General features: G+C 45.3%; 1 protein-coding gene and 2 long non-coding RNA genes across 10 annotated transcripts in view; 1 reads left to right on the top strand and 2 right to left on the bottom strand.

Annotated features, from left to right (window-relative positions):
• Nucleotides 1-16,633, bottom strand: part of AUH (AU RNA binding methylglutaconyl-CoA hydratase) — a 144,614-nt gene extending 127,981 nt beyond the window's left edge. For 2 of the 8 annotated variants that reach the window (XM_047701210.1, XM_047701212.1), the window contains exon 1: nucleotides 16,318-16,622. In XM_047701210.1, coding sequence (XP_047557166.1) covers nucleotides 16,318-16,573 — 256 coding nt within the window. In that variant the 5' untranslated portion in view covers nucleotides 16,574-16,622. Of the gene's footprint in view, nucleotides 1-9,028; nucleotides 9,117-9,239; nucleotides 9,308-15,119; nucleotides 15,148-16,317 lie in introns of those variants that run through there. The other 6 variants (XM_047701208.1, XM_047701211.1, XM_047701209.1 and 3 more) reach the window with 6 other exon arrangements.
• Nucleotides 16,634-17,832: 1,199 nt separating this feature from the next.
• On the top strand, nucleotides 17,833-20,474 carry LOC125084086 (uncharacterized). The gene is made up of 2 exons (XR_007122466.1): nucleotides 17,833-18,787; nucleotides 19,437-20,474. It is a non-coding gene; the product is annotated as an uncharacterized LOC125084086 (long non-coding RNA).
• LOC125084087 (uncharacterized) overlaps nucleotides 20,465-27,813 on the bottom strand; it is a 26,044-nt gene continuing 18,695 nt past the window's right edge. The window contains exon 3 of the long non-coding RNA XR_007122467.1: nucleotides 20,465-20,832. This is a non-coding gene — a long non-coding RNA (uncharacterized LOC125084087). The remainder of the gene's footprint in view (nucleotides 20,833-27,813) is intronic.

Genomic DNA, 27,813 nt, shown 5'->3' with positions numbered 1-27,813 from the left:
GCTCAGGTCATGATCTCGGGGTCCTGGGATCGAGCCCCACATCAGGCTCTGCTCTGCAGGGAGCCTGCTTCCTCCTCTCTCTCTGCCTGCCTCTCTGCCTGCTTGTGATCTCTCTCTGTCAAATAAATGAATAAAAAAAAAAAAATCTTTAAAAAAAAAGAATCTAGAAAATAAGGAATAAATACCAAAGCAAACAGAGGAAAGAAAAAAATGAACCAATGAAACCAAAAGCCAGTTCTTTGAAAAAATCAAGAAAAGTAATAAATATTTTACCAGAATTTAAGGAAAAGACCCAAATTATCAATATCAAAAATGGAAGAGATCTCTAAAAATTCAGTCGACATTAAAAAGGTAAGGGAATATTATTATTAACTTTATGCCAGTAAATTTGAAAACCTAGATGAAACAGATAATTTCCTTAAAAGACACAAATTACCCAAACTTAAGAAGTGGGTAACTCGAATAGCCCTATATCTACAGAAAAGATTAAGTGCACAGTTAAAAATCTTCCCACTGGACCCAGATGGCTTTGTTGGTGAATTTTACCAAACAACTACAGAAGAAATAAGAGCAATTCTACACAACCTCTTCAGCAAAACAGAAGAACTCAAAATTGGACCACTTTCTGATTCATCTCATGAGACCAGCAATGCCCTGACACTAAAACCAGACACAGACGTTGCAAGACAACTACACTTGAATTTCCCTCATGAACACAGCTGCAAAATTCCTCCACCAAATGTTAACATATCGAATCTAACAACATGTAAAAAGAGTAACACATCACGACCAAGAAGGGTTCATTACAGGAATACAAGGTTGTTGAACAGCTGAAAATCATTTGATAACTGCCATTTTTAAGAGACTCAGGGAAAAAAGATATAATCATCTTAAGAGACACAAAGGGGCACCTGGGTGGCTCAGTGGGTTAAAGCCTCTGCCTTCAGCTCGGGTCATGATCTCAGGGTCCTGGGATCCAGCCTCACATCAGGCTCTCTGCTCAGCGGGGAGCCTGTTCCTCCTCTCTCTCTGCTTGCCTCTCTGCCTGCTTGTGATCTCTCTGTCAAATAAATAAATAAAATCTTTAAAAAAAAAAAAAAGACACAAAAGAAAGAAATTTGACAAAATTCAACACCTATTCGTGATTTTTAAAAATCCCCAGCAAACTAGGAATAGAATCTTTTACAACCTAATAAAAACACATTTCTGAGAAAACCACAGCGAATAGTACACTTATTGGTGAAAGCCCGAAAGCCTTCCCTCTTCAGCGGAGAGAAGGCTGCACGGACATTCTCATCAGCTTTATCCGACGCGGTAAAGATCCCACCTGATATAATAAATAAAGGCCAACATACTAAAAAGGAAGAAGTAAAACTGGGTACAGACGACTACCTACAAAGAAAAATCCCAAGAAATCTACAAAAATAAAAAGATTCCCAGAACTAAAAAGTGAGTTTAATAAGGTAGGATACAAAGTCAATATATGAAAATCAATGTCAGCAATAGAAAAATCAAAAGTCTAAATTAGAAAATGCCACTTAGAGTAGATCAAAAAACTATGGAATACTTGGGAATAAGTTTAGGAATAAATTTAACTAAATATGTCCAAGATGTATACACAGTAATTGAGACCAAACAGCAGAGACAGCCTGGGTATAACTCACAGATACATATATTTTTTAGAAAGTCCTAAGATAATTCAATGGAGGAAAAGTTTCTCTTTTCAATAAATGCAGTTAGAAAAATTGGAATATGCATATGCGAAATTTGTTTTAAAAAACCTGCAATATAATACAAAATATATTTGGTCCTTTTCACAGGTCCTTTTGATCCTGGCATAGGGCTTTCAAAATCCTTGAACTACCCTGAGTGATAGAAGTGTTTTTTATTTTTATTCATAATGAGCCCCTCTCAACCATCCTTAAGTTTATGCTAATGAGATGACTGTTGGGGGGCCTCTGAGTAGCTTCAGAACAGAGGCTCCTCACCAGGAAGACCGAGGCATGGACAACCTCTGGGGGCAGGATGGGGCCCGAGGTTGAGTTCAATCACCAAAGGCCCATGTTTTAATCAATCGTGGTTATGTAACAGAACCTCCATAAAAACCCATAAACAATGGGGTTCAAGGGAGCTTTCTCCCATGATGGTGAACACATGTCTTCACCATCCACCCTACTCCTGCCCTACACATTTTACCTTGTTCCTGTTTTCTATCCTTTATGATAAACTACTAATAGTAAGTGAAGCACTTTCCTGAGTCTGGGAGTCAATCCAGCAAACCTTACTCCTGACACCAACCGGGGGCGGGTGGGTAGGGACACAGGGCTCCACACCAATTCTCCAATTATCCACGCCAAAGGGTGTCCAACCACTTAATTCAATCCTGATGCTAACTCCCAAAGTCAGCAAAGACCCTACAGACGAAAGGCTCAGGCCCATGAGCCTGCCTTCACTTCAGATGCCAGTCATTGGTCCCAGAAGGCGCCCAAACTTCTGACTGGCCAGCTATAAATTCAAGGGTTTCCACAAAGCCCTCATCAGGTTCAAGAATTCATTAGAATGACTCACAGAAGTTGGGAAACACTTTACTTACATTTACCAGTTTATTAAAAGGTTAAGACTCGGGCAGGACCCGCCACGTTGAAGAGATACAGAGAGCAAGGTAAGAGGACGGGGGGACACAGAGCTTCCATGCCCTCTCTGGGCACAGCACCTTCCCAAAACACCAATGTGTTCAAGTACCCAGAAACTCCCCACTGTTTACGGGTTTTGACAGAGCCTGCATTACACAGGCACCAAATCCTTCGGTGACTGAACTCAATCTCCAGCTCCTCTCCCCACCTCAGACTCTGGGGGAGTGGGACTGAAAGTTCTAACCCTTTAATCCCATGACTGAGTCTTCTGGTAACCTGCCCCACCCTAAAGCTATCTAGGTACCCCAGCCTTGACTCAACTCTTTAGTATAAAAAGGCACTCTTATCACTCAGGGAATTCCCTGGGTTTTAGGTGTTCTGTGCCAGGAATCTGGGGCAAAGACCAAATACATATTTTATTATACTACAATACCTAAATCTACATCTCACAATATATACAAAAATTAAGTCAGCATGCATCAAAGGTCTAAACGTAAAACATAACAACTAAAAAAATTCTAGAAGACAACACAGTTTGACAAAGTCTGTGCTCTGGAATAAGATAAGAGTTCTTAATTCACAAAGTACAAACCCCACAAAAGAATATACAAATGGATAAATAAAACTTCAAATAAAAACTTTCATTCTTCAAAATGAACTGTTAATAAAAAGGCTAGTCATAGAATGGGAGAAAATACTCAGGAAACACTCATCAGATGAAAGACCTTGTACCAGGACTATGTAAAGAACTCTCTAACTCGGTAAGAAAACATCTGATAAAAACACGGGGAAAAGACTGAATAAACAGTTCACCACCAAAAAAAAAAAAAAAAAAAAGACCAAAAAAAGCACCAGAAAAGATGCTCAAAACCACTAGACGTTAGACACACAAAAAGCCGCTCAGCACGCAGAATGAACACTGAGCCAACAGCACCCCCGCACCGCGTGTCACCATGCTCAGTGGCGGAAGCCACCTGCAACCGCGTCCGTTTAACCTGAGTGACCTCCACACCCGACACGGGGCTCGAACTCACCACCGAGAGCTCGAGTCACAAGCTCTTCGGACTGAGCCAGCCAGGCGTCTCAGGAGACGTTTTACAAGAGGAGAAACTGTAGTAAGAGCAAGGGAAGCTGTTTGAGCGGCCAGAGTAGTGGATGGGATTGACTACAAATGAGCACAAGAAAGCTTTTCAGTGATGAGCACGCTCTAGAGATCACTACTGAGATCGTGATCAAAATCTCAACACTCAGCAATTACATACTTAGAATCGGTACATTTTTTTCCAAGGTGTTATTTTACTAAGTAATCTCTACATCTACCATCGGGCTCAAATTCCCAGCCCTGAGATCAAGAGTGGCGAGCTCCTCACTCTGAGCCAGACGGGCGCCCCTAGAATTGGTGCATTTTATTGCAAGAAATTCATACCTCAATAAAATAGATTATTTTAATTCAAAAAATGATATACAACAAAAGAACCCTATGCTAAACTATTACAAATTTGTGGGTATCTGTCCCTTCCCTTTCTTATCAAACTCCGTAAGGGACTAACATTTAAATACATTACTACAACTTAACCTGAGATTCTGAAATAAGACCAAAGAGAGAACTTCACCCGTCAGCAGCCCCCATGTATCTATATCATGACATCTGTCTATCTGAACACTACACACAACATTCAATAAAGCATGTTGACAATTTTAGTGAGAAGTTTTTAGTGAAATCATAATTTACCAGAATTCAAAAGCAGAAGCAAAACTACATTTACTTAAAAAAAAAAAAAAAACCCACACTATTATGTATAATTCGGTGAAACACTCAATTTAGAGTTCTGCATACAAGAATCAATTACCAAGAATTGTTTATAATCTATCTTAGTAATTTCAAAGGAAAAAAATCCTTATTCTCAGTAATTTCTCAAAACTTTCATTTCAAAAATTTGATGGTCAAAACAACACATATGTCCTTTGCGACTTAGTGCTGGAACACTAGAAGAACAAAAGTAAAAAACTGGGGTTACACATCTACATCGACTTCACTAACCCAGCCAAAGGAACTTTTTCATAATTTCATTACAGGCAATATGTTCACAATGCCAAACTGCGAAGTGGACTTACTTCAGCTTTCCTGTGTGTGCAGGCGAGTGTGTCTGTGTGTGAGAAACAAGATAAAAGTTTTAAATGAATCAATAACATCGAGACTATGCAGGGAAAACACGCACACGTTTTGGCCAGGGCTTCACGATGAGCTGTGACTGCGAAAACGACATGTCCTAGCAGCCCCGGAGAAATACAGGCAGGCCGTGAACCCAGAAGCAGTGCCTGACCTACCAGGAAGACTGCACATTAGTGATTCCCAACCTGGGGTCATGCCTGGGTGTGGCATGGCATCGGAAAACATCCATGTCCACCCACGATAATTATGATTTCTTTTTCTGTAGCTAGGTATCACTGTTAATTAACAGAAAATTCACTTAAATACAATGCTATACCCAGACTGGCATTTTGACATTACCCATCTTCTCAGTCAACTAGGAGATATAAGTGCATGGAATTTTCAGAATTTAAGAAGACCTCATACTCCAAAAGATCAGAAATCACAGTGCAGTTAAAAAACGAAACAAAAGAACCCTGCTCTAGGAGTCAAGAGAAGTATTCCAGCTAAGTCATTCCCTTTAACCAGGCCCTTAACCTCACAGGGATTCTGTAAAATAAGAGCATCTAAATGGTTGTATGAGATCTTTTTATTTTAAAGCTTTTCCTCTCACATGTTGTAACAATAATTAAGAAACTTGGTCAATGTCACGATTTTATTTTCCCAAAATTATTTACTTTGTGTATCACTGGTTTCTATAATTTATTACTGGAAGATAATTATTTCACAGAAAGCGTAGAGACAGGGACAAGAAAGTAACACTCGGGACTCCCGGGAGCACACAGCCCTCGTCCAGAGGCCTAGCGCTGTACACACAGCCCTCTCTCAGCAGCACCTGAATCCCACGCCGCCCCACCAGCTCATGCCGTCCTCTCCATCTTCTCACTCCGGAGAGTCCCTTAACGTCCGACTGGGTCAATGTGCATATCTGTGTGCATCTGTATAATGAAATACTGGAAGGATAAAAATAATCTAATAAAAATTTCAACTTTTATTAGGAAAAGAATGAGCAGAAGGGTAGAAGCGGGACTTCTCTATTTGTATACATTTTAGACATTTTGTGTACATTTTGATCACCAATTTTTTAAAAAATAAAATTTGATTTTAAACATTTAAATATAAGTGAAATATGGCTATCGATTTTAAATAGTACACTTGAAAGGCGAAGTAGGGGGTCACTCAGTCCAACCTTCAACACTCTAGGGATCACTTTAATAGCGCTCCTTCATCTGCTTTCTGGCTTATTAGAAAAAGGATATAAGAACCTTGGGGCGCCTGGGTGGCTCAGTGGGTTAAGCCTCTGCCTTCAGCTCGGGTCATGATCTCAGGGTCCTGGGATCGAGTCCCGCATCGGGCTCTCTGGAGCCTGCTTCCCTTCCTCTCTCTCTGCCTGCCTCTCTGCCTACTGTGATCTCTGTCTGTCAAATAAATAAATAAAATCTTAAAAAAAAAAAAAAAAGAAAAAAAGAAGAAGAAGAATGAACCAAAGTCAAGAGCCAAGGCCGCTACGAGTGAGCAGGAAGGCGGTCTGAGATCGCCGAGAAGCCGCGGAACATCCCAGCACTCCCTGAACCACAGCAGTTCAAAGCCTGATTAAGTTCAGCAACCACACGCCGAGTCCGTTTGGGCTGTGTTCCCAGAATACAAAAGATGACTTTTAAAGAAGAACGAAAAGAAGTTCCCGTCCTCAAGAAATCTGAGGCAAGACCACTTTACAGGCTCTAAGTTTCAGAAAACAAATAGGGCACCGCTGGATACAGATGGAGGAGAGGAACCTAACGGGGCGGAAAAGGAAGGGGGAAGAGGAGGAACCGGAGGGGCTGGAGGAACTAAGAGAGTAACGAGCAGAGGACCCTAGTTTTGAATATGACTACTTCAGAACAGAAATTAAAGCTCTAACTACGTGACAGTCTGCATTCTTCAACAGTAACAACACGAGGCCTGCCTGAACTCAGATTTCTCCACTGGTATAAACTATGAAAATTTTAAGTGCTCATTTTCCACTCGACTTAGAGTCAATGTGCACCTACTAATAATGACAGGCCTCCCCAACTGCCTCTTTCAAATATATGTAAGAAAAGAAAAACCTTCCAGAGAAATTTGAAAGAATGATTCCATTACATATACTGAGTTACTAACATAAATGACTTGCCCCGATTTTACTATAATTCAAACACTGATTTTTTTTAACAAAATCCAGTAACAAATCTCCTGAGTTAAAGCATATGGCAGAAGATGGTCCTGATCGTGCGGAAGTTACAAAGCAATGCGACGGAGGAAATAAACCTGATGGAGCCTCGGGAAACAGTGTTCGCGGCCGCTGTGTTCATCTGGGAAAAAGCATGTGGTATATTACTTAATACGTCCCCAAAAAGGCCACCTATAAAAAGGAGTTGTCAGCTGATGCAAAGCACCGCAGGCTTTCTCAGGGCACCAATAAGCGGGAGAAGCAAAACACACAGGCAGCAGAGGAACAGGGAAAATAAGAACTCTCCTAGGGGTTGCCCTGTTCCGTCAGCCAGCGGGGAAGCCACGGAAGGCAGGAAGGCCGGTGGGCTCGGGAATGCTGAACTCTGAAACGCTGCTCTGCCTTCACCGGATCCCTGCCACTCCTCAGAGATTCAGTCCCTGGGCTTTCCTTCAAGGCCCCTGTGCTCTATGTCCTTCTTCCCCACAAGGCCCTGAGCAGCCCTCCAAGGCCATCGGACGTGGGCTGGAGCAAGTGGCCTGGAGATGGAGTCTCCTGGTCCTACGGTCACAGATACAAGAACCCTAACTCTAACTCTCTCCGTGTAAGCTCTCCACTCTGTTCCAGCAACAACGGAAACGTACTGAAAGCCCGCATAAGAACTGCTAAGGGCCGTCACTGAGGGCCTCATGCGCCTTATCGGGCCGGCCCAGGCCTCCGACAGCCCCGCCAGGAGGGCGGCCTTCTCTGCCTGCGACTGGGGTGGGGGAAGCGGAGGCTCTACCACAAAAGGCCTTCATCCCACAGCTGAGGAGGATAATCCCACTCTCTCCGATTAGCCAACTGGAGTGAAAACTAGTCTTTTCAGGCATGCTACGGTACACTGAAAGCCAAAATACAACTCATCTACACTCAGTGTTTCTTAAATACCACAAAATTCTGCAGTATTTTAAGGTGGAAGCCACAGAGGCTGAACCCTGACTGACTGAGGGCTCTTGAGAAAGAAACTGAAACCTGTTGCCCACAACAAAGACACTCTCCACACTTCCCGTCATTCTCGGCATTATTCTGGTTTTACTCTAAAGTTTTAATAGATACTTGTTTAATGAATAAAATACTATGTGCCCTTCCCTCAAATGTCTAGTTGCCTGAAGGGGATTATCTCATTTATATTTTTACTGGAAAAAAAAATGATTACGCTTCAGCCAACTTCTACTTTGATTTGTAAATAACAACGAGACTGTGGGTTATCAGCATTTACCTTCCTCATCTACATTTTTTACTCGTTTTACTATTTTACCAGTTGAAACAGAATCATTCAATCCCATGGCATCGAAATAATTGCAAGAGGAAAAGGCAAGACAACTTCATCTTTAGCTTTTGGTAATACAGTCCCATCAGGGGGTCCTGATTTTCGCTGCTGTAGATGCCAACTTAAAAAATACAGTCTGCAGGGGTGCCTGGGTGGCTCAGTGGGTTAAAGCCTCTGCCTTCGGCTCAGGTCATGATCCCAGGGTCCTGGGATCAAGCCCCACATCAGGCTCTCTGCTCAGCGGGGAGCCTGCTTCCTCCTCTCTCTCTGTCTGCCTCGCTGCCTACTTGTGATCTCTCTGTCAGATAAATAAATAAAATCTTAAAAAAAAAAAAATACAGTCTGCAGACACATCACATCCTTACGCAGGAGCTACTACAAGCAATGTCAACCCAATGGGGGGCTACCGTTAGGCAATCAAGGTCTTTTGTGAGCAAGTTCGTACAGAGCACATGGTTCTAGGTAGAAAACTCAACTCTTCCCTCCCAGCTCATCTTTCATAAATATTTTACAAGCACTACAAATATTTTAGTGGCTCAAATTATTTTTTCGACTTACGAAACAGTCAACAGAAAGTTCTTTAATAGAAAACATTTTTTTCTCTTGTAAAACAGTAAAAAAACAGACAAAGAAAATGCTGGTAATGGAATTCAAATCACAGAACACTTCATAATGGAAAATGGGCTATCACGGAGGAAAACTTGAACTATAGTTCAACGTCATAATAAAATTTATTTACATACCAGCACAGAATACCCCTGGGACTTCACTCCGGACTATTATGGTCCGCACTTTCTTATCAGATTTTAAAGCATCCACAGCTTTTGAGAGCTAAACAGATAAAGGGAGGGTAAGAAGGGGAAAAAAAAAGAAACGAGGAAAAAATCACTTTTCAGATTGATGTCAACATTGTATCCTAGTATCAGAAACAAACAGCTTAATCTTTATACTCACCATTTTTACCAGATTTTTACTGAATGAATTTTTGGCATAAGCTCTGTTTATTCCCAGCACCACAATTCCTAGTGAAAAACAAAACAAAAGAGCACAGCATCTGAGTTAGTGAGTACCCAGGGTAGAACTCCCACACACACAGCTGGTAACTTGGGACTTGGGAAATCTGCCCCTTTCTTGAGGTTCATGCCAAGAGCTTTGTCCTCATTTTCATGTTTACCCTCCTTTCCAAGGTAAGCAGATTTCAAACAACGTGGTATACGTGATACATCTGTAAGTGCAATGTAGTACTCCACACGCACCTCTTTCTTCTATTAGAAAACACCTTTATTAACATCCTGTCACTTGCCCTTTATCTCTTCTTAAGCACCACCAAGGTAATCTGGCACATTTTACTAGATGTACTTATTAGTGAAAATTCTCGATTACAGAATACTATTTAAAATGTGGTTTCATCATCTTCAAGCACATACAGCAGTAACAGCCAGCAAGGCCTTGTCCCAGGCGAGCCTCGTGGGACCAGCTTTTCCGCAGACGTCAGGAGTTAGTATACCATTCACTCTTTCCGCCATACCACATAATTCTCAGTATTTCCATCCCAAGTTTCTCTGCTGACTCTGTTTGACATATTTAACCTGAAGGCACTTCCATTTAGACTGAGTCCAACAAGTAATTCAAGCTCAATCTCTAAAAGCAAAGTTCATTCTTTCTCCCATGAAGCCCAGTTCTCCCTCCTCACTCCCTTAATTCTATAAGGAACCCACCATCGCATTCCAAGTGCTTCAGTCCAATGATGAATTTTCCAAAAACAATTATGCACAGAATCCACCCTCCTTAAATGCCTTTGTCTCCAAAATATCTGCATTCAAAGACCTTGGCATGACATTCAAAGCCCTATATGACCTGTACTTGACCTTGCTTGTCCCATGAGTAAGCACAACTTCTCCCAGTGTAGGGAAATGCCTTCCACCTCCTTGGGGCTGGGGGTGGGTACGATCCTTACTGAACTGAATTAAACTGAAGACAACAAAACGTATGCATGCCTTCTCTATGCAAGAAACTGCAAACCTATTTTCAAAGAGAGTACAGAGACAAACTTCAGCTCACAGAATAAATTTTCAAGAATTCCAAATGGCCTCAGCATGGAGAAAATCATGAAGAACTCGTATCTAGGGGTGCCTGAGTGGCTCAGTGGGTTAAGCATCTGCCTTTGGCTCAGGTCATGATCCCAGGGTCCTGGGATGGAGTCCCACACGGAGCTCCCTCCTCAGCGGGGAGCCTGCTTCTCCCTCTCCCTCTGCTGCTCCCCCTGCTTGTGCTCTCTCTCGCTCTCTCGCTCGCTCTCACTCTATCTCAAATAAACAAAATCTTTTTAAAAATAAATAAGAATTAAAAAAAGAAAAAGTAGAACCACCACCACCAGCTGTATTTAGAGCAGGCTCTGCATTCAACCCCGGTAAGGACAGCGCTGTCACTAGCAAAGCACTGGAGGATATGCCAGACAGGCTCCCAGGGCTTCACGAAGCGGAGAGACCCTCACAGCAACCAAAGAGGAAGGCACTATTTCTATCCCATTGAACAGGCATCCCCCGAGTGTGCATTCTTAATTTTAAAGATGCTCCTAAAAACACTGTCTCTATTAACCACCCAGCCAAAACACTAATACCTATTTGTTCACAATAGCAGAGGTCAATGGTATGAAAAACATCTTGGAAGGCATTTGGAAAATGTAAAGAAACATCCTGTAACTGTCACCAGGTAGAATCCAGGGTTTGCAGTCCTGAAGCTTATAAAATGTAGGGAGACCTTGTAAGTAAAAGAATACAAAATCACACACAGAGAACCAGGGACAGAAATAAACATTAAAACCTTCAGAATTTTAAAAAACTTGAGAACTACTACATTTTCTTTCCAATTATGTATATGACCTACACACTACCTTCCCTACATCTTTCAATTTTTATATTTATCAATAATTCTGAAAAAAATATACAAAACTAATCAAATGGAATTGTAAGGAACCCCAAGGGGTCAGAATCTTGAAAAAGAAAGATGGAAGTCTTAATTGAAGGACTTAATCAAGACACTTCCTGATTTCAAAACTTACTATAAAGCTACAGTAAAAACAGTGTGGTACTGGCACAAAGACAGACATACAGATCAATGGAACTGAGAGTCCAGAAATAAACACCTACTCTATGGCCAACTGGTTTTCAAAAAAGATACTGAGACGATTCAGTGCTTAAAAAAAAAAAAAAAAAAAAAATAGTCTTTTCAACAAACAGGGGTGGGACAATTGGAGATTAACCATCACAGAAAGAAACTGGACCGACCCCGCACACCATATATAAAAATGATCTCAAAATGGATCTTAGTCACACTATGAGACCTAAAACTGTAGCTCTCTCACAAGGAAACACATATAAATCTTCATGACCTTGGATTAGGCAACAGAGTCTTAAACATGATAACAAAAGCACAAGCAACAAAAGAAAAAACATAATTCATTAAAACTGCCCAGTTAAAAAAAAAAACCCTCATACAACAGAAAGTATTTGCAAATCGTACATCTGACACAGGGTTAATATCTAGATTATAAAAGAATGTTTACTACCCACTCCAAAAGGACAAACGACCAGAATGAAAAATGGGCAGAAGGTTTAAACAGCTTTCTCTAAAGGAGACAGACGAATGGCCATCAAGCACATGAAGTCATGCTCCCCGTCGTTTGCTAGCAGGGCGAGCACGTCAACGCCACCTCGAGTCCCCACCGCAGCCGGCAGGACAGCTGCAAGGAGCACCCAATGGAAACAAGCGTTGGCGAGCGGCGGGGGGAACAGGAACCCCTGCGCACTGCTGGTGAAGATGTCAAAATGGCGCAGCTGCGGCGGAAACCACTCTGGTGGGTCTTCCAGAAACTAAACATAAAATCACCCCATGACCACTGATTCTAACCCAAGAGAAATGAATACGTATGTCCAAACTAGTAATTCTAGTGCTCAGCAGCATTACTCATAATATCCGAAAAACAGAAACAAAATGTGGGATAGCCATACAGTGCAATAAAAAATGGGAACAGTGAACAAAATTCTCATCCACAGCATGAGCTCAGGAGATGTTTAAAGCGCTGACCTTTGACGGCAGGCCCTGAAAAGGAAAAGCTGGCACCATTCCACCGTGCTTATTTTCTTTGATCTCACCGTGTGCGTATAGGATATTTTCACTTTAGAAATTCTATAAACTTGAATAATTTACTATTACTACAAAATAACGTATAATGCACAAAGTGCTGAAAACCAGGAACAGATTACCTCTAATAAACCACGTACAGACCCAGGTTCTTCAAAATACACCATTAAAAAACTGAAAACCCACAAAATGGTGGGAAATTTTTTTGCAAATCATAGATCTGATAAGGGACTTGCATCCAGAATATATTAAAAAAAAAAAAACTCTTACAACTCAACAGTAAAAAGACACACCCAGTTAAAAAAAAAAAAATGGGCAAAGACTGTGAGAAGACACTTCTGTAAAGAAGATAGATGGCTACATCATCAACCATCAGGAAGTCCGAAACAAAGTCACAAGGAGACACCACCTCTCAGGCAGCGGGACGACTAGAACCAAAACGACGAATGCGAACAAGCATCCGTCAAGATGCATGGAAACCGGAGCCCCCATACCTCCCTGCAGGGACTGTGAAATGCTGCAGCCGCTCTGGAGAAGTGGGGGAGCGCCTCGAAATGTTCACCATAGAGTTATCATGTGACCCAGCAATTCCACTAAATGGAAGTGAAAGGAAACGTGAATTCACGTGAACTGTTCACAGTATCCAACAAGTGGAAACGACCTAATTGTGTGTGAATGATGAACAAACAAAGCGCGTCCTGCTCCATCCAAACACGGGCATCTTACCCGACACCAAAACGGAAGGGAGCGCTGACACCCGCTACAGCACGGATGGGCCCTGCCGACACACGGTGACTGGAAAACGCCACCGAAGCCCACATCTACGACTCCTTCATGTGCAGCGTCCAACAGCGCCACAGCTGCTGCACAGAAAACAGATCCATGGGCCCAACTTTGCGGGGAAGGGAGTGTGAGAACGGGGAGTCATGACTAAAGGAAACTGGGTTTCTGTCCGGACTGATAAAATCCAACTTTGTTCCAAAGCTGGATTGTGGTAATGGCGGCACAACTCTCTCCATATACTAAAATCAATTGTATGTTTTGAATCTTATGGTATGTGATTTATAGATCAACAAAGATTTAAAAATACATACATCTTGGAGCACCTGGGTGGCTCAGTGGGTTAAGCATCTGACTTCAGCTCAGGTCCTCATCCTGGGGTCTTTGGCAGGAGTCTGCTTGTCCCTCTCCTATCCCCTCTCCCCTGCCAGTGCTCTCTCTAGTACACATGCTCTCATATAAATAAATGAAATCTTAAACATATACATACTTTTATGCATATTTTTATAAATATAAATCCCACGCCATAAGATGTATGAAAATACGTTGTTAAAAACGTGAGAAAGTAAATAAATAAATAAAGATAAAAACATGAGAAAAATATATGAGAAAGAAATCAATCTGCTGAAAACGAAAAGCAGGCGGATGTCGGAAGACCAGCTGGCAGAACCCCAGCGACAGTCCGCTTAGAGACGGTGCTGGCTAGGACCAGAGCAGTGTCGGCAAAGAACTCAGAGGACAGTGGAAAGATTTCAGAGAGAACCGGAAAATCCTGATAACCTGGTTGTAAACTAGAGCAAGGAGCAGGTATCCAGAATGACTTGCATGAAGGCCTCAGTTATTTGCTCCGTTTCTGCCAGCAGTTCTGCTAACATGGTTCATAAAGGTGATCTCTGGAATGGCTCACAATTGTGAGTAGAAGCTGGATGACTGGGAGAAGTCTGGGAAGCAGGAGGGAGAAGTCACTGCATTCTGGGAGGTGCCTGTGAAAGGACAAGCAGAAGAGCAGCAAAGGTGGGAGGGAGATTGGAGGCTATACCCGCGTGCAACTGGAGCCACTAGCGGTTTCTAACCGGGCAGAGCGGCCATTCTCAGCCTTAGAAAAGGCAACCGCAGGACAAGTGTGAACAACCAACCGGGAAGAGTGACTGGTGAACGGGCAGCCTGTGAAGGAGAGACCCGGTGAACCACGGCTGCCACTGCTGCTCGCCAACCCCGAGGAGGTCAGACGACAAAGCAGAAACACCTGCCACAGAACCGGGGTCGGCTAACTGCGTCTCCTCCGCACATGAGGGATACGGACCCAGACAACACACGAAGGCCAGTGCATTCTGCACATACTCACTTCCAGCAGCCTCAAGGGGCCCACAGGGTAAACAGCTGTTTGGGGCTCCTCTGACCCGGCCTCTGAGAAAACTCTGGGATTCTCTGACTCCTTGCAAGCTGCTGAGACCCTCCGATTTTGGACTGGCCTCTGCGGGAGCAAAGGCATCAGGGAGACTCCTTTACCTGCAGATTCCTTAACCTCGCGTTTTCCTTCGCACGGCTTATTGCTGGTTTGCTAGAAACCAAAGCGTTTATGCCAGCCAAGCCGAAGCTGTCATCCGAAGGAAGCTGAATCAACTTTGCTGAGAAACCATGACTTCTGATAGTGGGTTTTCCAATTTCAAGGTGGACTTCCTGAATGGTCGTGTATGCTTTACTTCCTTCTCTTTGATCCAACTTCAGGACTATCCCGACGTTTTGTGAAATTCTACTCGCAGTTTGTACTCCTTCCAGTCATGGAGACCAAACTCACAGAACATGGTACCTATTACTCACTGCACCTGCATCTCTTTACCTAAGCGCTGCGGGGACACCTGACTGAAATCCCAGTAAGACCACGCTTACCCTGAAAGGCTTCTAATCCCCCCCGTCCCAAATCTACTTTCCGGCTGAATTTTCAACACTCCGCCCGTCACGCCACACTGCAGCACACATGCCCTAGAGGACTTCCCGGAAACACACCGGCTCCAGATCCCACGCTGCCCAGGTGAGAGGCAGGTGAACGACACACGACACAGCTCCGCACACTGCCCTGGCAGCGTCCGGTGCGAGCGAGGAGCAGTGCGGACTGGCAACCTCACCTGACGCTCACGAAGCCCCGCGATGTTGGCGCTGATGCGCACCCCCTCAAGTGGAGGCCCAGAGGCCGTCTGCCCAGGAGCCCTCGCTGCTCCGGAACGGCGCTGCCTGGTAAGGAACGCCGGGAAGCCAAACCCTGAGCCGGCCCCCGAATAGCCCCACCACGTCCTCCAACCTCCCCAAGCAGAACTGCTGGCGGGTCTCCTGGGGGTGTCACAGCCCCTCGCTCTCACCCAGCTTTCAGGGGACCTTCCTCACCCCGTCAGAAGATGCGTGAAGCCAGCAGTCACCACTGCCTCCCGCACTCCTGCTCGGCGGATGACAGGTGCTCGGTAACCCCCCGTCCCAGTTAAACGGCAGGTCGTCCGGCCAACTGCTGTCCTACCTGTCCCGGCCCCGTGGCAAGCGCAGGGAACTGGGCTCCAGCGCGACCCTCGGGCAGGCGGCGCCCGCCCCCGCCGCCGCAGCCCGCCCCCCGCAGAACGGTGCGGCGGGCGCGCCGTCTCCTCCCCCGCAGGCGGCTCTAGGGCACGAACCGCAGCACCCACACGGGCCCCCGGCGCCTGGCGCTGAGGTCCGGCTCCGGGGAGCTGGAGTTCCGTCCCCCACACCAACTAACTTTCTGAAACGCGCCGGGGAGAAGGGGCCGCGGCGCTCACCGCGCGCGTCTCCGAGCGGAGGCGTTTCGCTGCGGCTGCCGAAACCCCACCCAGCCCCGGCCCCCGCCGACACACGGCACGCGATGGGGCAAACACCACACGCGGTCAGCGACCTCGGCCCGGCCGGAGACCTCCGTGCGGGAGCCGGGGCCGCTCACAGGCCGCTCCCGACGCTGCCTCGGGCTCCGAAGGCGCCAACCCCGGGCGCGCAGGGCCGGTGGGGGCAGGCGGGGGCTCCGGCCGGGCCGCCCACCGACACGGCCGTCAGCCGCGACCCCTGACCGTGCGACCCCTCCCCCGGGCCCGCGGCTGCCCGCGCCCCTCACCTCGGTTCTCCTCCTCCAGGTAGCGCACCCGCAGCTCGTCCTCCGTCTTCACGTCAGAGCTGTAGCCCCTACGCGGGGCCGAGTCCCCGGCCGCGGGCGCCCAGCCCCGCGCCCACATCGCCGGCGCGACCCGCGGGCCCCTCAAGGAGCCGGGCAGCCTCCACCCGGGGCCCAGCCGCGCGCAGCAAGCGGCCGCCAAGCGAGCGCGGGAGGCCCGCAAAGTGCCCAAGGCCCCGGGAGCCGCCGCCGCCGCCATCTTGTCTGTTTACGGCGTGGGCCTGCGGCTGCTGCCCCGCCCCCGCCGCGCGACGCCGCCGCGCGCACGCCGCCGGGCACGCCCACTCTCCGCCCCCGGAGCCCGCCTCCGGCGCCGGGCCCCGCCCCAGGCCCCGCCCCTCGCGGCCTCGCCCCTCCCCGGCCCGGGGACGCCGCGCTCCCGCGGCCACTTTCCCCCGCCTCCCCTGCCCGGCGCCGGGGGTGAAGCGTCGTCCGGCAGAGGCCGGAGCGGGCAGCGGTCCCAGGCTGTGCGATGGCTATGCGGAGTCTGTCCTGGAAGAACTCCCGCTCTCCCTAGGGTACGCCCTGTGGCCCGTGAGAGCGGCAAAGGGGAGCTGCAGGGTCCGGTCTCAGGTTCCCGGTTTGGTGGCAGCTGTGCAAGCGACTCCCGGTTACCCACGCGTCCGCGAGCCGCAGGTCCTCCGGACACGTGCCTGTGAGCGCGCGGCGTGCGGACGGGGCTGTGGGCTGGGGGGGGGGGGGGGGGGCGGTGCCACTGCGGGCCCCGCCCACCCGCGGCAGGTGCACGGCCTTTCCCGAGGCCCTGCTGAGGCCCCTCGAGTGACCGACGGGCCGGGGTGGCGCAGGGGGCGGTGACAGCGTTTGGTCCCGCCTCGGCCGCTAACGCAGACGACCGCCCGGGGGGTCCCGGACCCCCGTCCCGGACGCTCGGCCGCGTCCCCGCCGGCCGCCGCGGTCGTGGATCCCGCTCGAGCGCTGCTCTGACTCGCTCACGCCGCGCGCGCTGCAGGCGCCTGTCCGCACCGGAGCCCGCCTGTCTTCGGCGGGACCCGGCTCTGCCCGGGGCGCAGCGGGAGGCCCGGGCGCGCGACCGCGTGCGCTGTGCAAGCGTCCTGGGGCCCGTCCTTCCGCGCGGAGCCGCTCGTGCCGCTTCCGGGGAGTCTGGGGCCGGGAAAACCTTGGCTTCCTCTTGTGTCCGTCGTCCCCCCTTTTCCGACGCTCGGGTTTACGTCGATGTCGGGACACTCCAGGACGTGGCCCTAGCGCGGCTGTGGCAGAACCCCGCGCTCCTGAGCGGCTGACTGTTCTGTCCAGTGCCGGCGCGCGGGACACCGACCAGTGCTGTGATCTCACACCGGCTTCAGTTGTGAGACGCCCGGCCGCGACGCGGGCCCCATGGCGCAGTCACACTGCGCAGCTGCGGGGGTCACTGCCCTTTCCGTGCCCAGCTCTCCAACACATGCACCTGCCAGATAACGACGCGCTACACCTGAAACTCCTATGACGCCTTTTAAAGGATAAAAAAAAAAAAAAAGCAACCTTTAACGGAGTACTCTGACTCTAAATAAAATATTAAAAGATGCAAGCAGGTAAGAAATACGGTTGGGTTGCCTTACAGAGCTCTGTAACCCGTCTTTTGCCACAATAATGAATCCAATTATATAAATCATCTAGAAGATTTTATTGTAGAGCCGAGAATGTGACACAACTCAATGGCCACAACCACACCACGCAGGGAATATAGCCCATGGTATCTGGGGGTTGTAACGAGGTTGTATGGTGACAGATCATAGCTATGCTTGTGGTGGGCAGGACGTAAGGTATAGGGGAGGTCAATCACCGTGTTGCACACCTGAAACTAATGTGACATTGTGTGTCAACTATACTGAAGTTTTTTTAATAAAAAAAATGGACACTACGTAAGTTTGAAAATACGTTCACCTTTATGAAATTTTCTAAATTATCTGTAGTACACATTCTGTACTAAGTTTTTAATAGGGTCAGAAGAGAGACATTCAGAAATTTGTTCGGGAACCATCAAAAAACCAAAGAATGTTAGAAAAATACAAATTATTTGTAAAGTGCCAAAGTTTCATATTTTAACAAACTGAAAAAGGTAAACAAAAAATAATACAACCTCAGAAAATATGTGTGGTTGATTAGGAGAACTGCAGAAAGACAATCATAGATTGTTTGGTTATATTAGAAAGCAGATGATGGAAGACAGCCCTGGTTTGGATGGGACAGAGCAGCACAGAGACGTTAGCTCCTTCCTTAATAATTTTAACTCTGGCTCTTACTGAAAGACAGTCATGAGGATACCCCAGTCTGTGAAACTGACTCTTATAAGTCAATGCAGATAGCACATGTCGCCTTGAGCATTACAACGGGTCAGGTCAGACAGACGTGGCTTTGGATCCCAGCTCAATGATCGCTCCACTCTGAGACAGCCGTTGAGTTACATAAATACTCCATGCTTTCATTTCTCCATTTGCAAGAGAACTAGCACCATATCTATTGCCCCTCACCAGTTCTCTGGCCTCACTTTCTTCATCTGTAAAATGGAAGGGATTACGCCCACTGTGCAGGATTCATGAAATACGCATGTAAGGCACTTGGCACCAGGAAATGAGAACAGAACAGGAGGTGTTAACTACCACTAATCAACTTCCTTCTCGGTCCACTTCAGATGTTTAGACACGTTATTTTACTTAATGTCCCGAGGACTTTGAAGTTGGTACAATTATCCCCGTTTTGCAGATGAGAGCACTGAGGTTATGTTACTTATCAAATCCTGAGGCTAGTACGTCATGAAGCTGGAATTTGGACCTTGGAATATCTGCCTCCAGTCCCCATATCCATAATCACTGATGTGCCTGGCATCTCTGTAATGTTAAGGTGTCCCATAAAACTTAATTCCCTTTTGTTCCTTTGTACTTTCCCATAGAAGATGTACACCAGGAGCAGAGGGTGAGTGGGCAACAGGCAACAAGTATCCGTTTTCGAGAGGAAGGTAGGGCTGGTGTTTGGGGGTATTCTGTTACTAGTACTAGTCCTCCTTGAGCACAGCTTTACTGCACAGGACCTGCAGGAGAACACAGATGTCCCGGGCAAACTGAAACGCTTGCCATCACGTTACCAAGCACAAGCGGAGAGACAAAACTGGTTGAGCAAATGCTGTGTGAAGACTGAAGCAGAACTGTCTGGACTTTTCTGAAGATGGAAGCATAGTCTTAAAACTATCTTGCCTGTAACAGTTGACAAGAAAGTAGGATCTTAGCGTAAAGTCCAGGCCCCTGGAACTGAGACACCCATGGACGTGATGGCTTGGACTAGAGACAGCGTTAACAGTCCCGGCATATAGGATGGCTCCACCGTCTTCAACATGGGGCGTCCATCTCTGGGTCTCGAGTGGCCACTCCCTGCCACCAGCAGGACAGAGGAGGAGAGTACCCAGCTCTAGAATGGGCAGCCGTCCCTTCTGCCCCTTGGGCCACACCAGGCAGCAAAGTGAGCCTAAAATGTATCCTTGCACAGGGCGATATATACCCAGCTTCGATGCTATTACTGCATGCAAAGGTAGCAATTACAGATCGTCAGGAACCCAATCAGCCTTACACTCTTTGGATTTTTTACTCTTAAACCAAAATTTCTGTGAATCCTGAGAGACATTCACAGCTCTAAAACGTGGTAGGTTTCACAAGAAACGGCTGGAAGACTTTTGTCAACGTGAGCTACCTGGAAACAATTGCGGTTCTATCTTCAGCAGTAAAAAGGCAGTGCAAAAGATAGCATAGGACATTGTGTGTGCGGCCACAGCCACGTTGAGTCTATGCAGATCTGCTCACACAGCGACGCAGAGAGCTTGCAATCTGCACGTTCACAATATACAACTATGGGAAAGTGCTTCACAATGGTGTGTGCTCATAGATAGCAGTAAGAAAGTGATAGAAAAAAATATATGTAATTGTCTTCAACTTCAGGTATTTGTGTAATTTTTAATACAAAGCTCTCTAAGTATTACATAGGCATTTTGAGTATCTGTTTCTTTAAGGCACAAAACAATGGTCACAGTACATTTCAAGAGGGGTGCAACGTTTCACTCATGCTTTAGTCCCAAAATAAAAATCAAAACAATAGCCCCTTTGAATTTCTTTGAGTCTCTTTTTAATGCTTTGAAATAGGCTTCTTTCTCAAGTGTTCTCTAAGCCTCCAGAGTAGATTTCCTCTCCAGAACCATCTCACTTTCCATCCAACCTGAATACTCACCTCAGAGTGGGAGGGGTTGAATGGCAAACCCAGGAAAGCCCATGTCCAGAGTCTGGGAGGGTTCCAGCAAGCCTCGCCCAGGGACATTGTCCCCACAGAGAAGGTACATCAGAGAACACCCTCTGAGGAAGCCTCTTGACTAGCCGCTGCACTCCGCCCCCGCCGAGATTTTGTAGGTGCCATTTCTAAGCAGCAACCATGACCACTTGCACCGTGAGCTCCCTCTACCTACAAGGCAAAAGATAAGTGTTGCAAACAGGGAACCCGAGGCTTGAAATTACTGAGCATTCCATGACTAGACTTTGCAGAGCAGAGTCTCAAATACTCAACTCCACAATCTAAGTTATCATGACTTTGTATTGCCTGCTTCTCTTGGGTGGTCATCAGGGCTCTGACCTACTCCCTGCTGTGGGGACTTGACCACTCTCTTCTCCTACCCTCTCATTTGGAAACTTCACCTTCTGCGTCAGATCCTCTGTGGTCATGATTTCCCAGATACTGCCTCTTCCTCCTGCCAACCCCATAGTTGCCAGTTGTGTGTGTTCCCATGCACACAAACATACATGCACACGTTCTCTAGCCTCTGAAGGCACATGCCACCATTGTCTAGGGGGATGGGAGGGATGGCAGGGATGGAAACATTGGGGGCTGATAGGTAGAGGATATGTAGCTCCACTTGGGGTGAGGGAGATGTCCTAAAATCAACTGCTGATGTTTGCATGCCTCTGAGAATACACCAAAAACCACTGAATTGTACATTTTAAATGGATGAATTGTATGGCATGTGGAATTATATTTCAATAAAAAGAGGAGATGGATTAGGGCTTCTAGAATATATGACTGATTCTATATCTGAGACAGAGAAAACACAAAGCAAGTCCAGAATATGTTGTCCCAGGATGCAATGAGGTGCTCAAAGACTGGCAGAGGTGAGAGAGACGTGGATTGAAAGAGATCTCTCTGGCCAAATCTGGGACAAGGGGAGCATCAATAGGAATAATGCCAGTAATGGATATTAATGATTAGAATTTCTTTTTAAGTCAGTAAACAATTAACTGAATGTCTGGCAGTTGGTGTGTGAGACTACAGATAAGCCAACCAGGGGTTGTGGTAGAATTACCCATGGGATAAAGGAATCACACTGGAGACATCCATGTAAACTCATGCTTAATGTCGTATGGATGCAGAGGGTTACATACAGAAAGAGAGAAGTGCATATCCATTGGTTAGTGTACACTTACATGTACACTTACATGTCCTTGCCCCCAGTTGTGATGACTCAGAAGCAATGGTAGCCCAGTAGCAATGAGCATACTTAGTTCCCAGATCTTGGTTTCTAATACATCCTTCAGTAAAAGTGCTCCTTGGAGAAATAGCTGATTTTAGGACTGGGGCATTATGGAAAATATATGGAATGAGCCAGAAGGATGCTGCAGAGTCAGAAAGTAAGAAAGTGCTAAAAAAAAACACAAAACAAAACAGAACAAAGAAACCCACAATCATGGGAGTATGTCAAAGAGACTCAGTAACCAAGAGAAAGACCTCTCCAGTGGCCAGATCTGGAACTAGTTGGACAGAAATAAAGCACTGCAAGATTATAACAGAAAGCAGAAATTAAGTATCCATAAATCCCACTGATATAAAATAAATGATTGAATAAATAAATGGGAGAGAAGAGACAAATCTCCCAAGTAGAAGAATTCCAAATAACGTACATAGACACTGCCCTCAAGGAGGAAAAGCACAACCACTCTGAGCGGGCTGCACACCTCCTCTCCATTCTGCTGTTGAGCCCATCAGTGAATTTTTTACACTCAGAGCTGGAGACTGCTGAGATTTCTTATTTGATCATTTCTTCTGAGCACATTTCCATTTTAAATTTTGGGCATATTTATAATAGCTGCTTGCCCGCTAATTCGAACATATGGGTGATCTTGAGGTCTGACTCCATAGTTTACATTTCCTCTTGTGCAGATGCTCTGAAAGTACGGTTTGCAATCTGAGGTTGAGGTTCCCCAACATGCTTTCTGGGGCACTGCAAGGTCAAAACTGTTTTCATGGTAATACTAAGATGTTATTTGTCTGTTTCAATATGTTGACATTTGCAATGATGGTACTAAAGCAGTTGTCAATTAAACTGCTGGCATGGGAGCAGGAATCAAGGCAGTAGCTATACTGTACTACTGAGAGAATTTCTTTGATAAAGCCAGATGAGCTATTATTTTCTTTAAATACCAGCCTTTGAGAGGAAATCTTTTTAATATTCTATGCAACAAGATATGACTCATCCATAAGTCACTTTTGCTGCATAATGAAGCAGATAGAAAAAGCACTATGAATGATTCAGCAGAACTCACTGAGTCTTTCATGAGACACCACTTCTAATTGAAAGAACAATAGGTAGTCACACTGGTTTCTCAGAATTTAGTGTTTGATAGATATTGTCTAAAAAAAGGGGGGGGGGATCATGTGAGTGTGTAACTTCAAAGAAAGTGACTATTTTTGGCCCACAATGAAATTTGAAGTTTCAAGTGAAAATTTAAATTTTGAAAAACTTGTATCCACCACTATCATGAGCATAAGAATTTCTTAATATTTAAAGATTGACCTGATGAAATCAGTTATGATACTCATGACTTTTTTTTATAAAATATTGAACAACGAAGTATGCCAACATATGAAAGATCTGCATAACTCAGTCAGTATTTTACAAATGACTAAAGCTAATATTGCACAATAAAGCGTCCATTCAAAGTGCAAAATAAAATAATGGATTTTACTATAATAGAATGTGAAAATCAACAGGCTGTGATATAGTTTCAAATTCCACATTGCAACAATCCTTTGAGGAACTAGCACTTGTCAAATTTTAGTATAGTATGAAAGAAGAATATCCACAATTATCAGAAAGGTTGTTAAAATACTCCTATCTTTTGAACTATGGGGGACCACATTATCTTCACAATGTAAACAAAACTAAAATATTACAATAGATTGAATGCAGAAGCAAATATGAGAGCCTTGCTAATCTTCCATTAACTCAGACATCAAAGAGACTTGAAAAAATACAACAAAGCCATTCTCATTGTTTCTACTTTGGAAAATATAGCTATTTTTCATGAACATGGGTTATTGATGTCAACATGTGTTGGTTTATTTTTTTAATCAGGAAATAATTTTAGATTTTATCAGTTTTAACTTCTAAAAAATATCAGTAGAGGTAAGATGCATAACAAAGTCCTGGTAGAGCCTCAGTAATGTTGGAGTATAGAGGGACCTTCAGTTCAAAACGTTTGAGAGGTACTGCTCTTAGCATGGATCCTGCTCCTCTCTTTACTCCTGTGTCTAATAATTTTGGATTCTATTCTGGACATTGTGTGACAGATTACAGACTCTCAAGTGTGTTGTTCATCTAGCAGTAGTGGTTATTTTGTTTTAACAGGTGGTCAACTTAAGAGAACACAGACTCTGTCTTCCTTACAGTGGGCAGTGGCAGAGATCTCTCGTTAGTCTCTCAGCCTTTCTTAGCTGTGCTGCTTGGAATCTGCCTGGCTCACGCACCATTCAGGGACCAGTTGGCAATCTGGGCAGCATTGACACACATAATTTGGGACAATTTGGGACACCTTCCCTGTAACTCCACCCTTCTGAGAGGTCTCCCTTTATTTTCCAGCTTCTGTGGTTGTTCCAAAGTTTCTCCTCTGTTATTTTGACCAGTAGATCTGCACGTTTTGGAGTTCCAGGCACCGTGTGTAGCACAAACTGAGGCTTGTCCTCGGGCAGAAAGCCACAAAAGCAGGAGACTCACCAGCACTGAAATTTTCTTAAAGTGTCAACTCCCCTCCAGTTTCTCCCCACATTTTCCTCTGCAGTGCCTTCAATGGTTGTTTTTGTAAATTTTGTCTGTATGCGTTACTCTGCCTTTACCAGAACAGAGCTTCAAACAAGGGCAAAAATAAATCAGTTGAACTTTTTCGAGGAAAAAAATTATTTACTGTGTTTGATGTCACAATACCCAGGATCTTGTAGCAAGTTACTTAGGAAATAGAGTCAGGAGGTAAGGGAGACTTCCCTATTCTTCTTGTGCATTTTTTTCCTTCCCATTTACATTTTTAATACTATTTTCATATATTATTTGAAAATTTTAAAAATATAAAGGAAGAAAAAAGGAAGAGAAGTTAAAAATATAATGCAGAAACTCAGGTCCCTTTTTCAGGTAACAGCACGGCAGAAGCATGGCTTTGGGCTTCCAACTACATAAATTTCAGCAAAGGGATTTCTCTCATTAGCAGCATGAACGCGGGCAGTGAGCTTTCATCTACAAGATGGGGAAATAGTATCATTTGCTCTCCACGGTTGTCTGAGGATTAAGTGAGATATGGAAAACAGTTAGTACTGTACTGCGTGTTATAAACATCCTGTAAGTGTCAGCCCTCATTACTGTTATTTTTAAGAGATCGTTAACTGAGCAATGATCTCCAAGACAATATGCATTGCGGTAGGATAAAAAATGTTAGGACTTCTGCTTACATTTTATCCCTTCCTAGAACTGTTACTTGTGCATGTTTATATGCACACACATGAAAGTATATGCTTACCATTTTTTACCCTATTCTTGATGGTATTTAAAAAAAGGGTGATGGTGATTAAAAAAAAAAAATGGAGACTGTTGGCTCAGAGATTCAGTCAAAACCCAGAAGCATATTTATATTCTCCCAGAAGCATTTTCATTCTCAAAATGAGGCTTCTTTTATGCAGACCACAAAATATTTTCAAACCATTCATTAATTATTTAAGTTTGCCTATGTGTCCTAGGGGACGGGATAGTCCCACTTTGGACTCTGGCCTAAAAAGCCAGCGTGCCGCGTTCCTCCACAGCCCCACGCAGTCAATGAACGCTCCTTTGTCAAACCCCCAGATCAGGAGCAGTGTGTTGCCTTGGATACTTAGTTTATATTAAGCAACCGGATTTATAAATAATTCAGGAAATGAGACAGACCTTGTTTTAATCAGCAGCATTCCTATAGATGCGTCCAATAGCAAAACTATGTAAGTCATCTCATCTCAAGTCACTTGAGAGTTAGGCATCTCCAAATTAGAAAATTGGGGCTTGGGAGGCGTGGAAGGAAGGACTCTTGACTTTAATCCCCGCTCCTGTGCAGCGGCGCAGACCCTCTGTGCTTCCCCACACACTTGTCCTGTGTTACGTTTGTGAGCGGCAGCCATTCAAGAGACTAACACAGAGTACGTGCCACGGTGGGCCCTCTGCCTTTTTTCTAAAAACAGGTAGTGGTAGTAGTTCAGGAGGAAAGAGAAACAACATGAAAGTTTTGCCGGAGGAGATAATAATCACATTGAAAGAGAAAGAGGAGAAAGTCCAAGAAATGATGCGCTTAGGAAACAGTAACTTTTAAAAACCTGAGACGTCTCCTTCCAGGATGAGAGGTGTTGGGATACAGAGCCCAAGGGAGGGACGGTGCAGTCTGGAAGCTCTTGTGATTGATGTCAGCTTCGAGGCAGTCTATCATAACCCAGCAGATGCCCTGGAATCTTCTGGCCTTTCGAGCCAAAAGTCATGTTCAGCCCCAAAGAAAAAGCCAACTCTATTTCCCATTAAATACGAGAGTTAGAATGTGTGTATTTTACAGGCACATCTCTGTGTGTACTGCTGGTGCGTAGGTTAATTAGGGAAAATGTAATCCAGACCCACATGTCAAGTTTTGCTGTTTGGGGTTGGGCACTCTTCTTTTTCAAGTCAATGGGCCAGGACTGATTTCTAAATTATGGTGAAGAAGGTCTGTGGCTCTTATGTATGTTCTCAGGATCAATAGCTAAGCCCTGCTAGACTGTAAGATCCTGGGAAACGCCCCTCTTGTACATCGCACTCGCCACAGCATCCCAGCGACCTCTGCAATGCATGAGGCACATTGGGTAGTTGAAAATATCTGTTCTTGGGTCACCTGGGTGGCTCGGTCGCTTAAGCAACTGACTTCAGCTCAAGTCATGATCTCAGCATCCTGGGATCGAGTCCCCGAGATCGAGCCTGGTGTGTCTCGTTGGGCTCCCCACTCAGTAGGTTGTCTGCTTATCCCTCTGCCCCCTACAACTGGTGCTCTGTCTCAAATAAATAAATCTAAGAGAAAGAAGAAAGAAAGAGAGAGAGAGAAAAAGAGAGAGAGGAAGGAAGGAAGGAAGTTGGTGGGTGTGTGGGTGGAAGGAAGGAAGGAAGGAAGAAAATATTTTTCTTCTTGTTGAACAAATAAAAATAAGGTCTGTGGCTTTCCATGAAGTCAGAACTAGAACTAAAACCCCCCCAAATTACTCCTTAATTTTAATGTATCTCAAGACCCAACATGTGGCTTTTAAACTAGAATTGTAAAGTAGCCAGTGTCAATCTGATATTACTGTACTGATTCTCACAGAATAAATAATTAAATCATTTCTTTAATAATAACATTTTTTTTCATTCTTCAATGGGGTCCATGAATTAAATGACAATATTTAAAGATATTTTGAGATGTTACGGTAGCTACACATTTTAAGCTATTTTCCAGTTAAAGATTATTGTACCTTTTGCTTTAAATATCACAGGTTGTCTCACTTATCTCTGAACAAAGTTAAATTCCATGATCAGTGTATTCCTCTGCGAGCAATGTAGTGTTGATTCAGTCATGTGAACTTTCATGATAAGATTGAGATGCTCAGAAAGTTCTGCAAGAAGTCTGTTGATACAAAATCCAACAACTAATCATCTTGATGTCTTGTGAACATAGGGCTGTCGTGCCCAGGGGCAGACGCGCCCCACATTTGGGAGTTCCAACAGCTCAGAACACCCCTTACACATATCATCAATATCAGGAATGATTTCTCACTCTCAAGTATTGGGTGAGGTTGCAAAACTGAGCGTAACTACTACTACTGCTGCTGCTGCTGCTGCTGCTGCTGCTGCTGCTGCTGCTACTGCTACTGCTACTACTACTGCTGCTGCTGCTGCTGCTGCTACTGCTACTACTACTGCTACTGCTACTGCTACTACTACTACTACTACTGCTGCTGCTGCTGCTGCTGCTGCTACTGCTACTACTACTGCTGCTACTACTACTGTGGCTACTGCTACTACTACTACTACTGCTACTGCTACTGCTGCTACTGCTGCTGCTGCTACTACTACTACTACTGCTACTGCTACTGCTACTACTACTACTACTA

This window comes from Lutra lutra, chromosome 13 (assembly GCF_902655055.1).
Source record: "Lutra lutra chromosome 13, mLutLut1.2, whole genome shotgun sequence".
Taxonomy (NCBI): Eukaryota; Metazoa; Chordata; class Mammalia; order Carnivora; family Mustelidae; genus Lutra; species Lutra lutra.
This window is presented reverse-complemented; position numbering and strand designations above follow the sequence as displayed.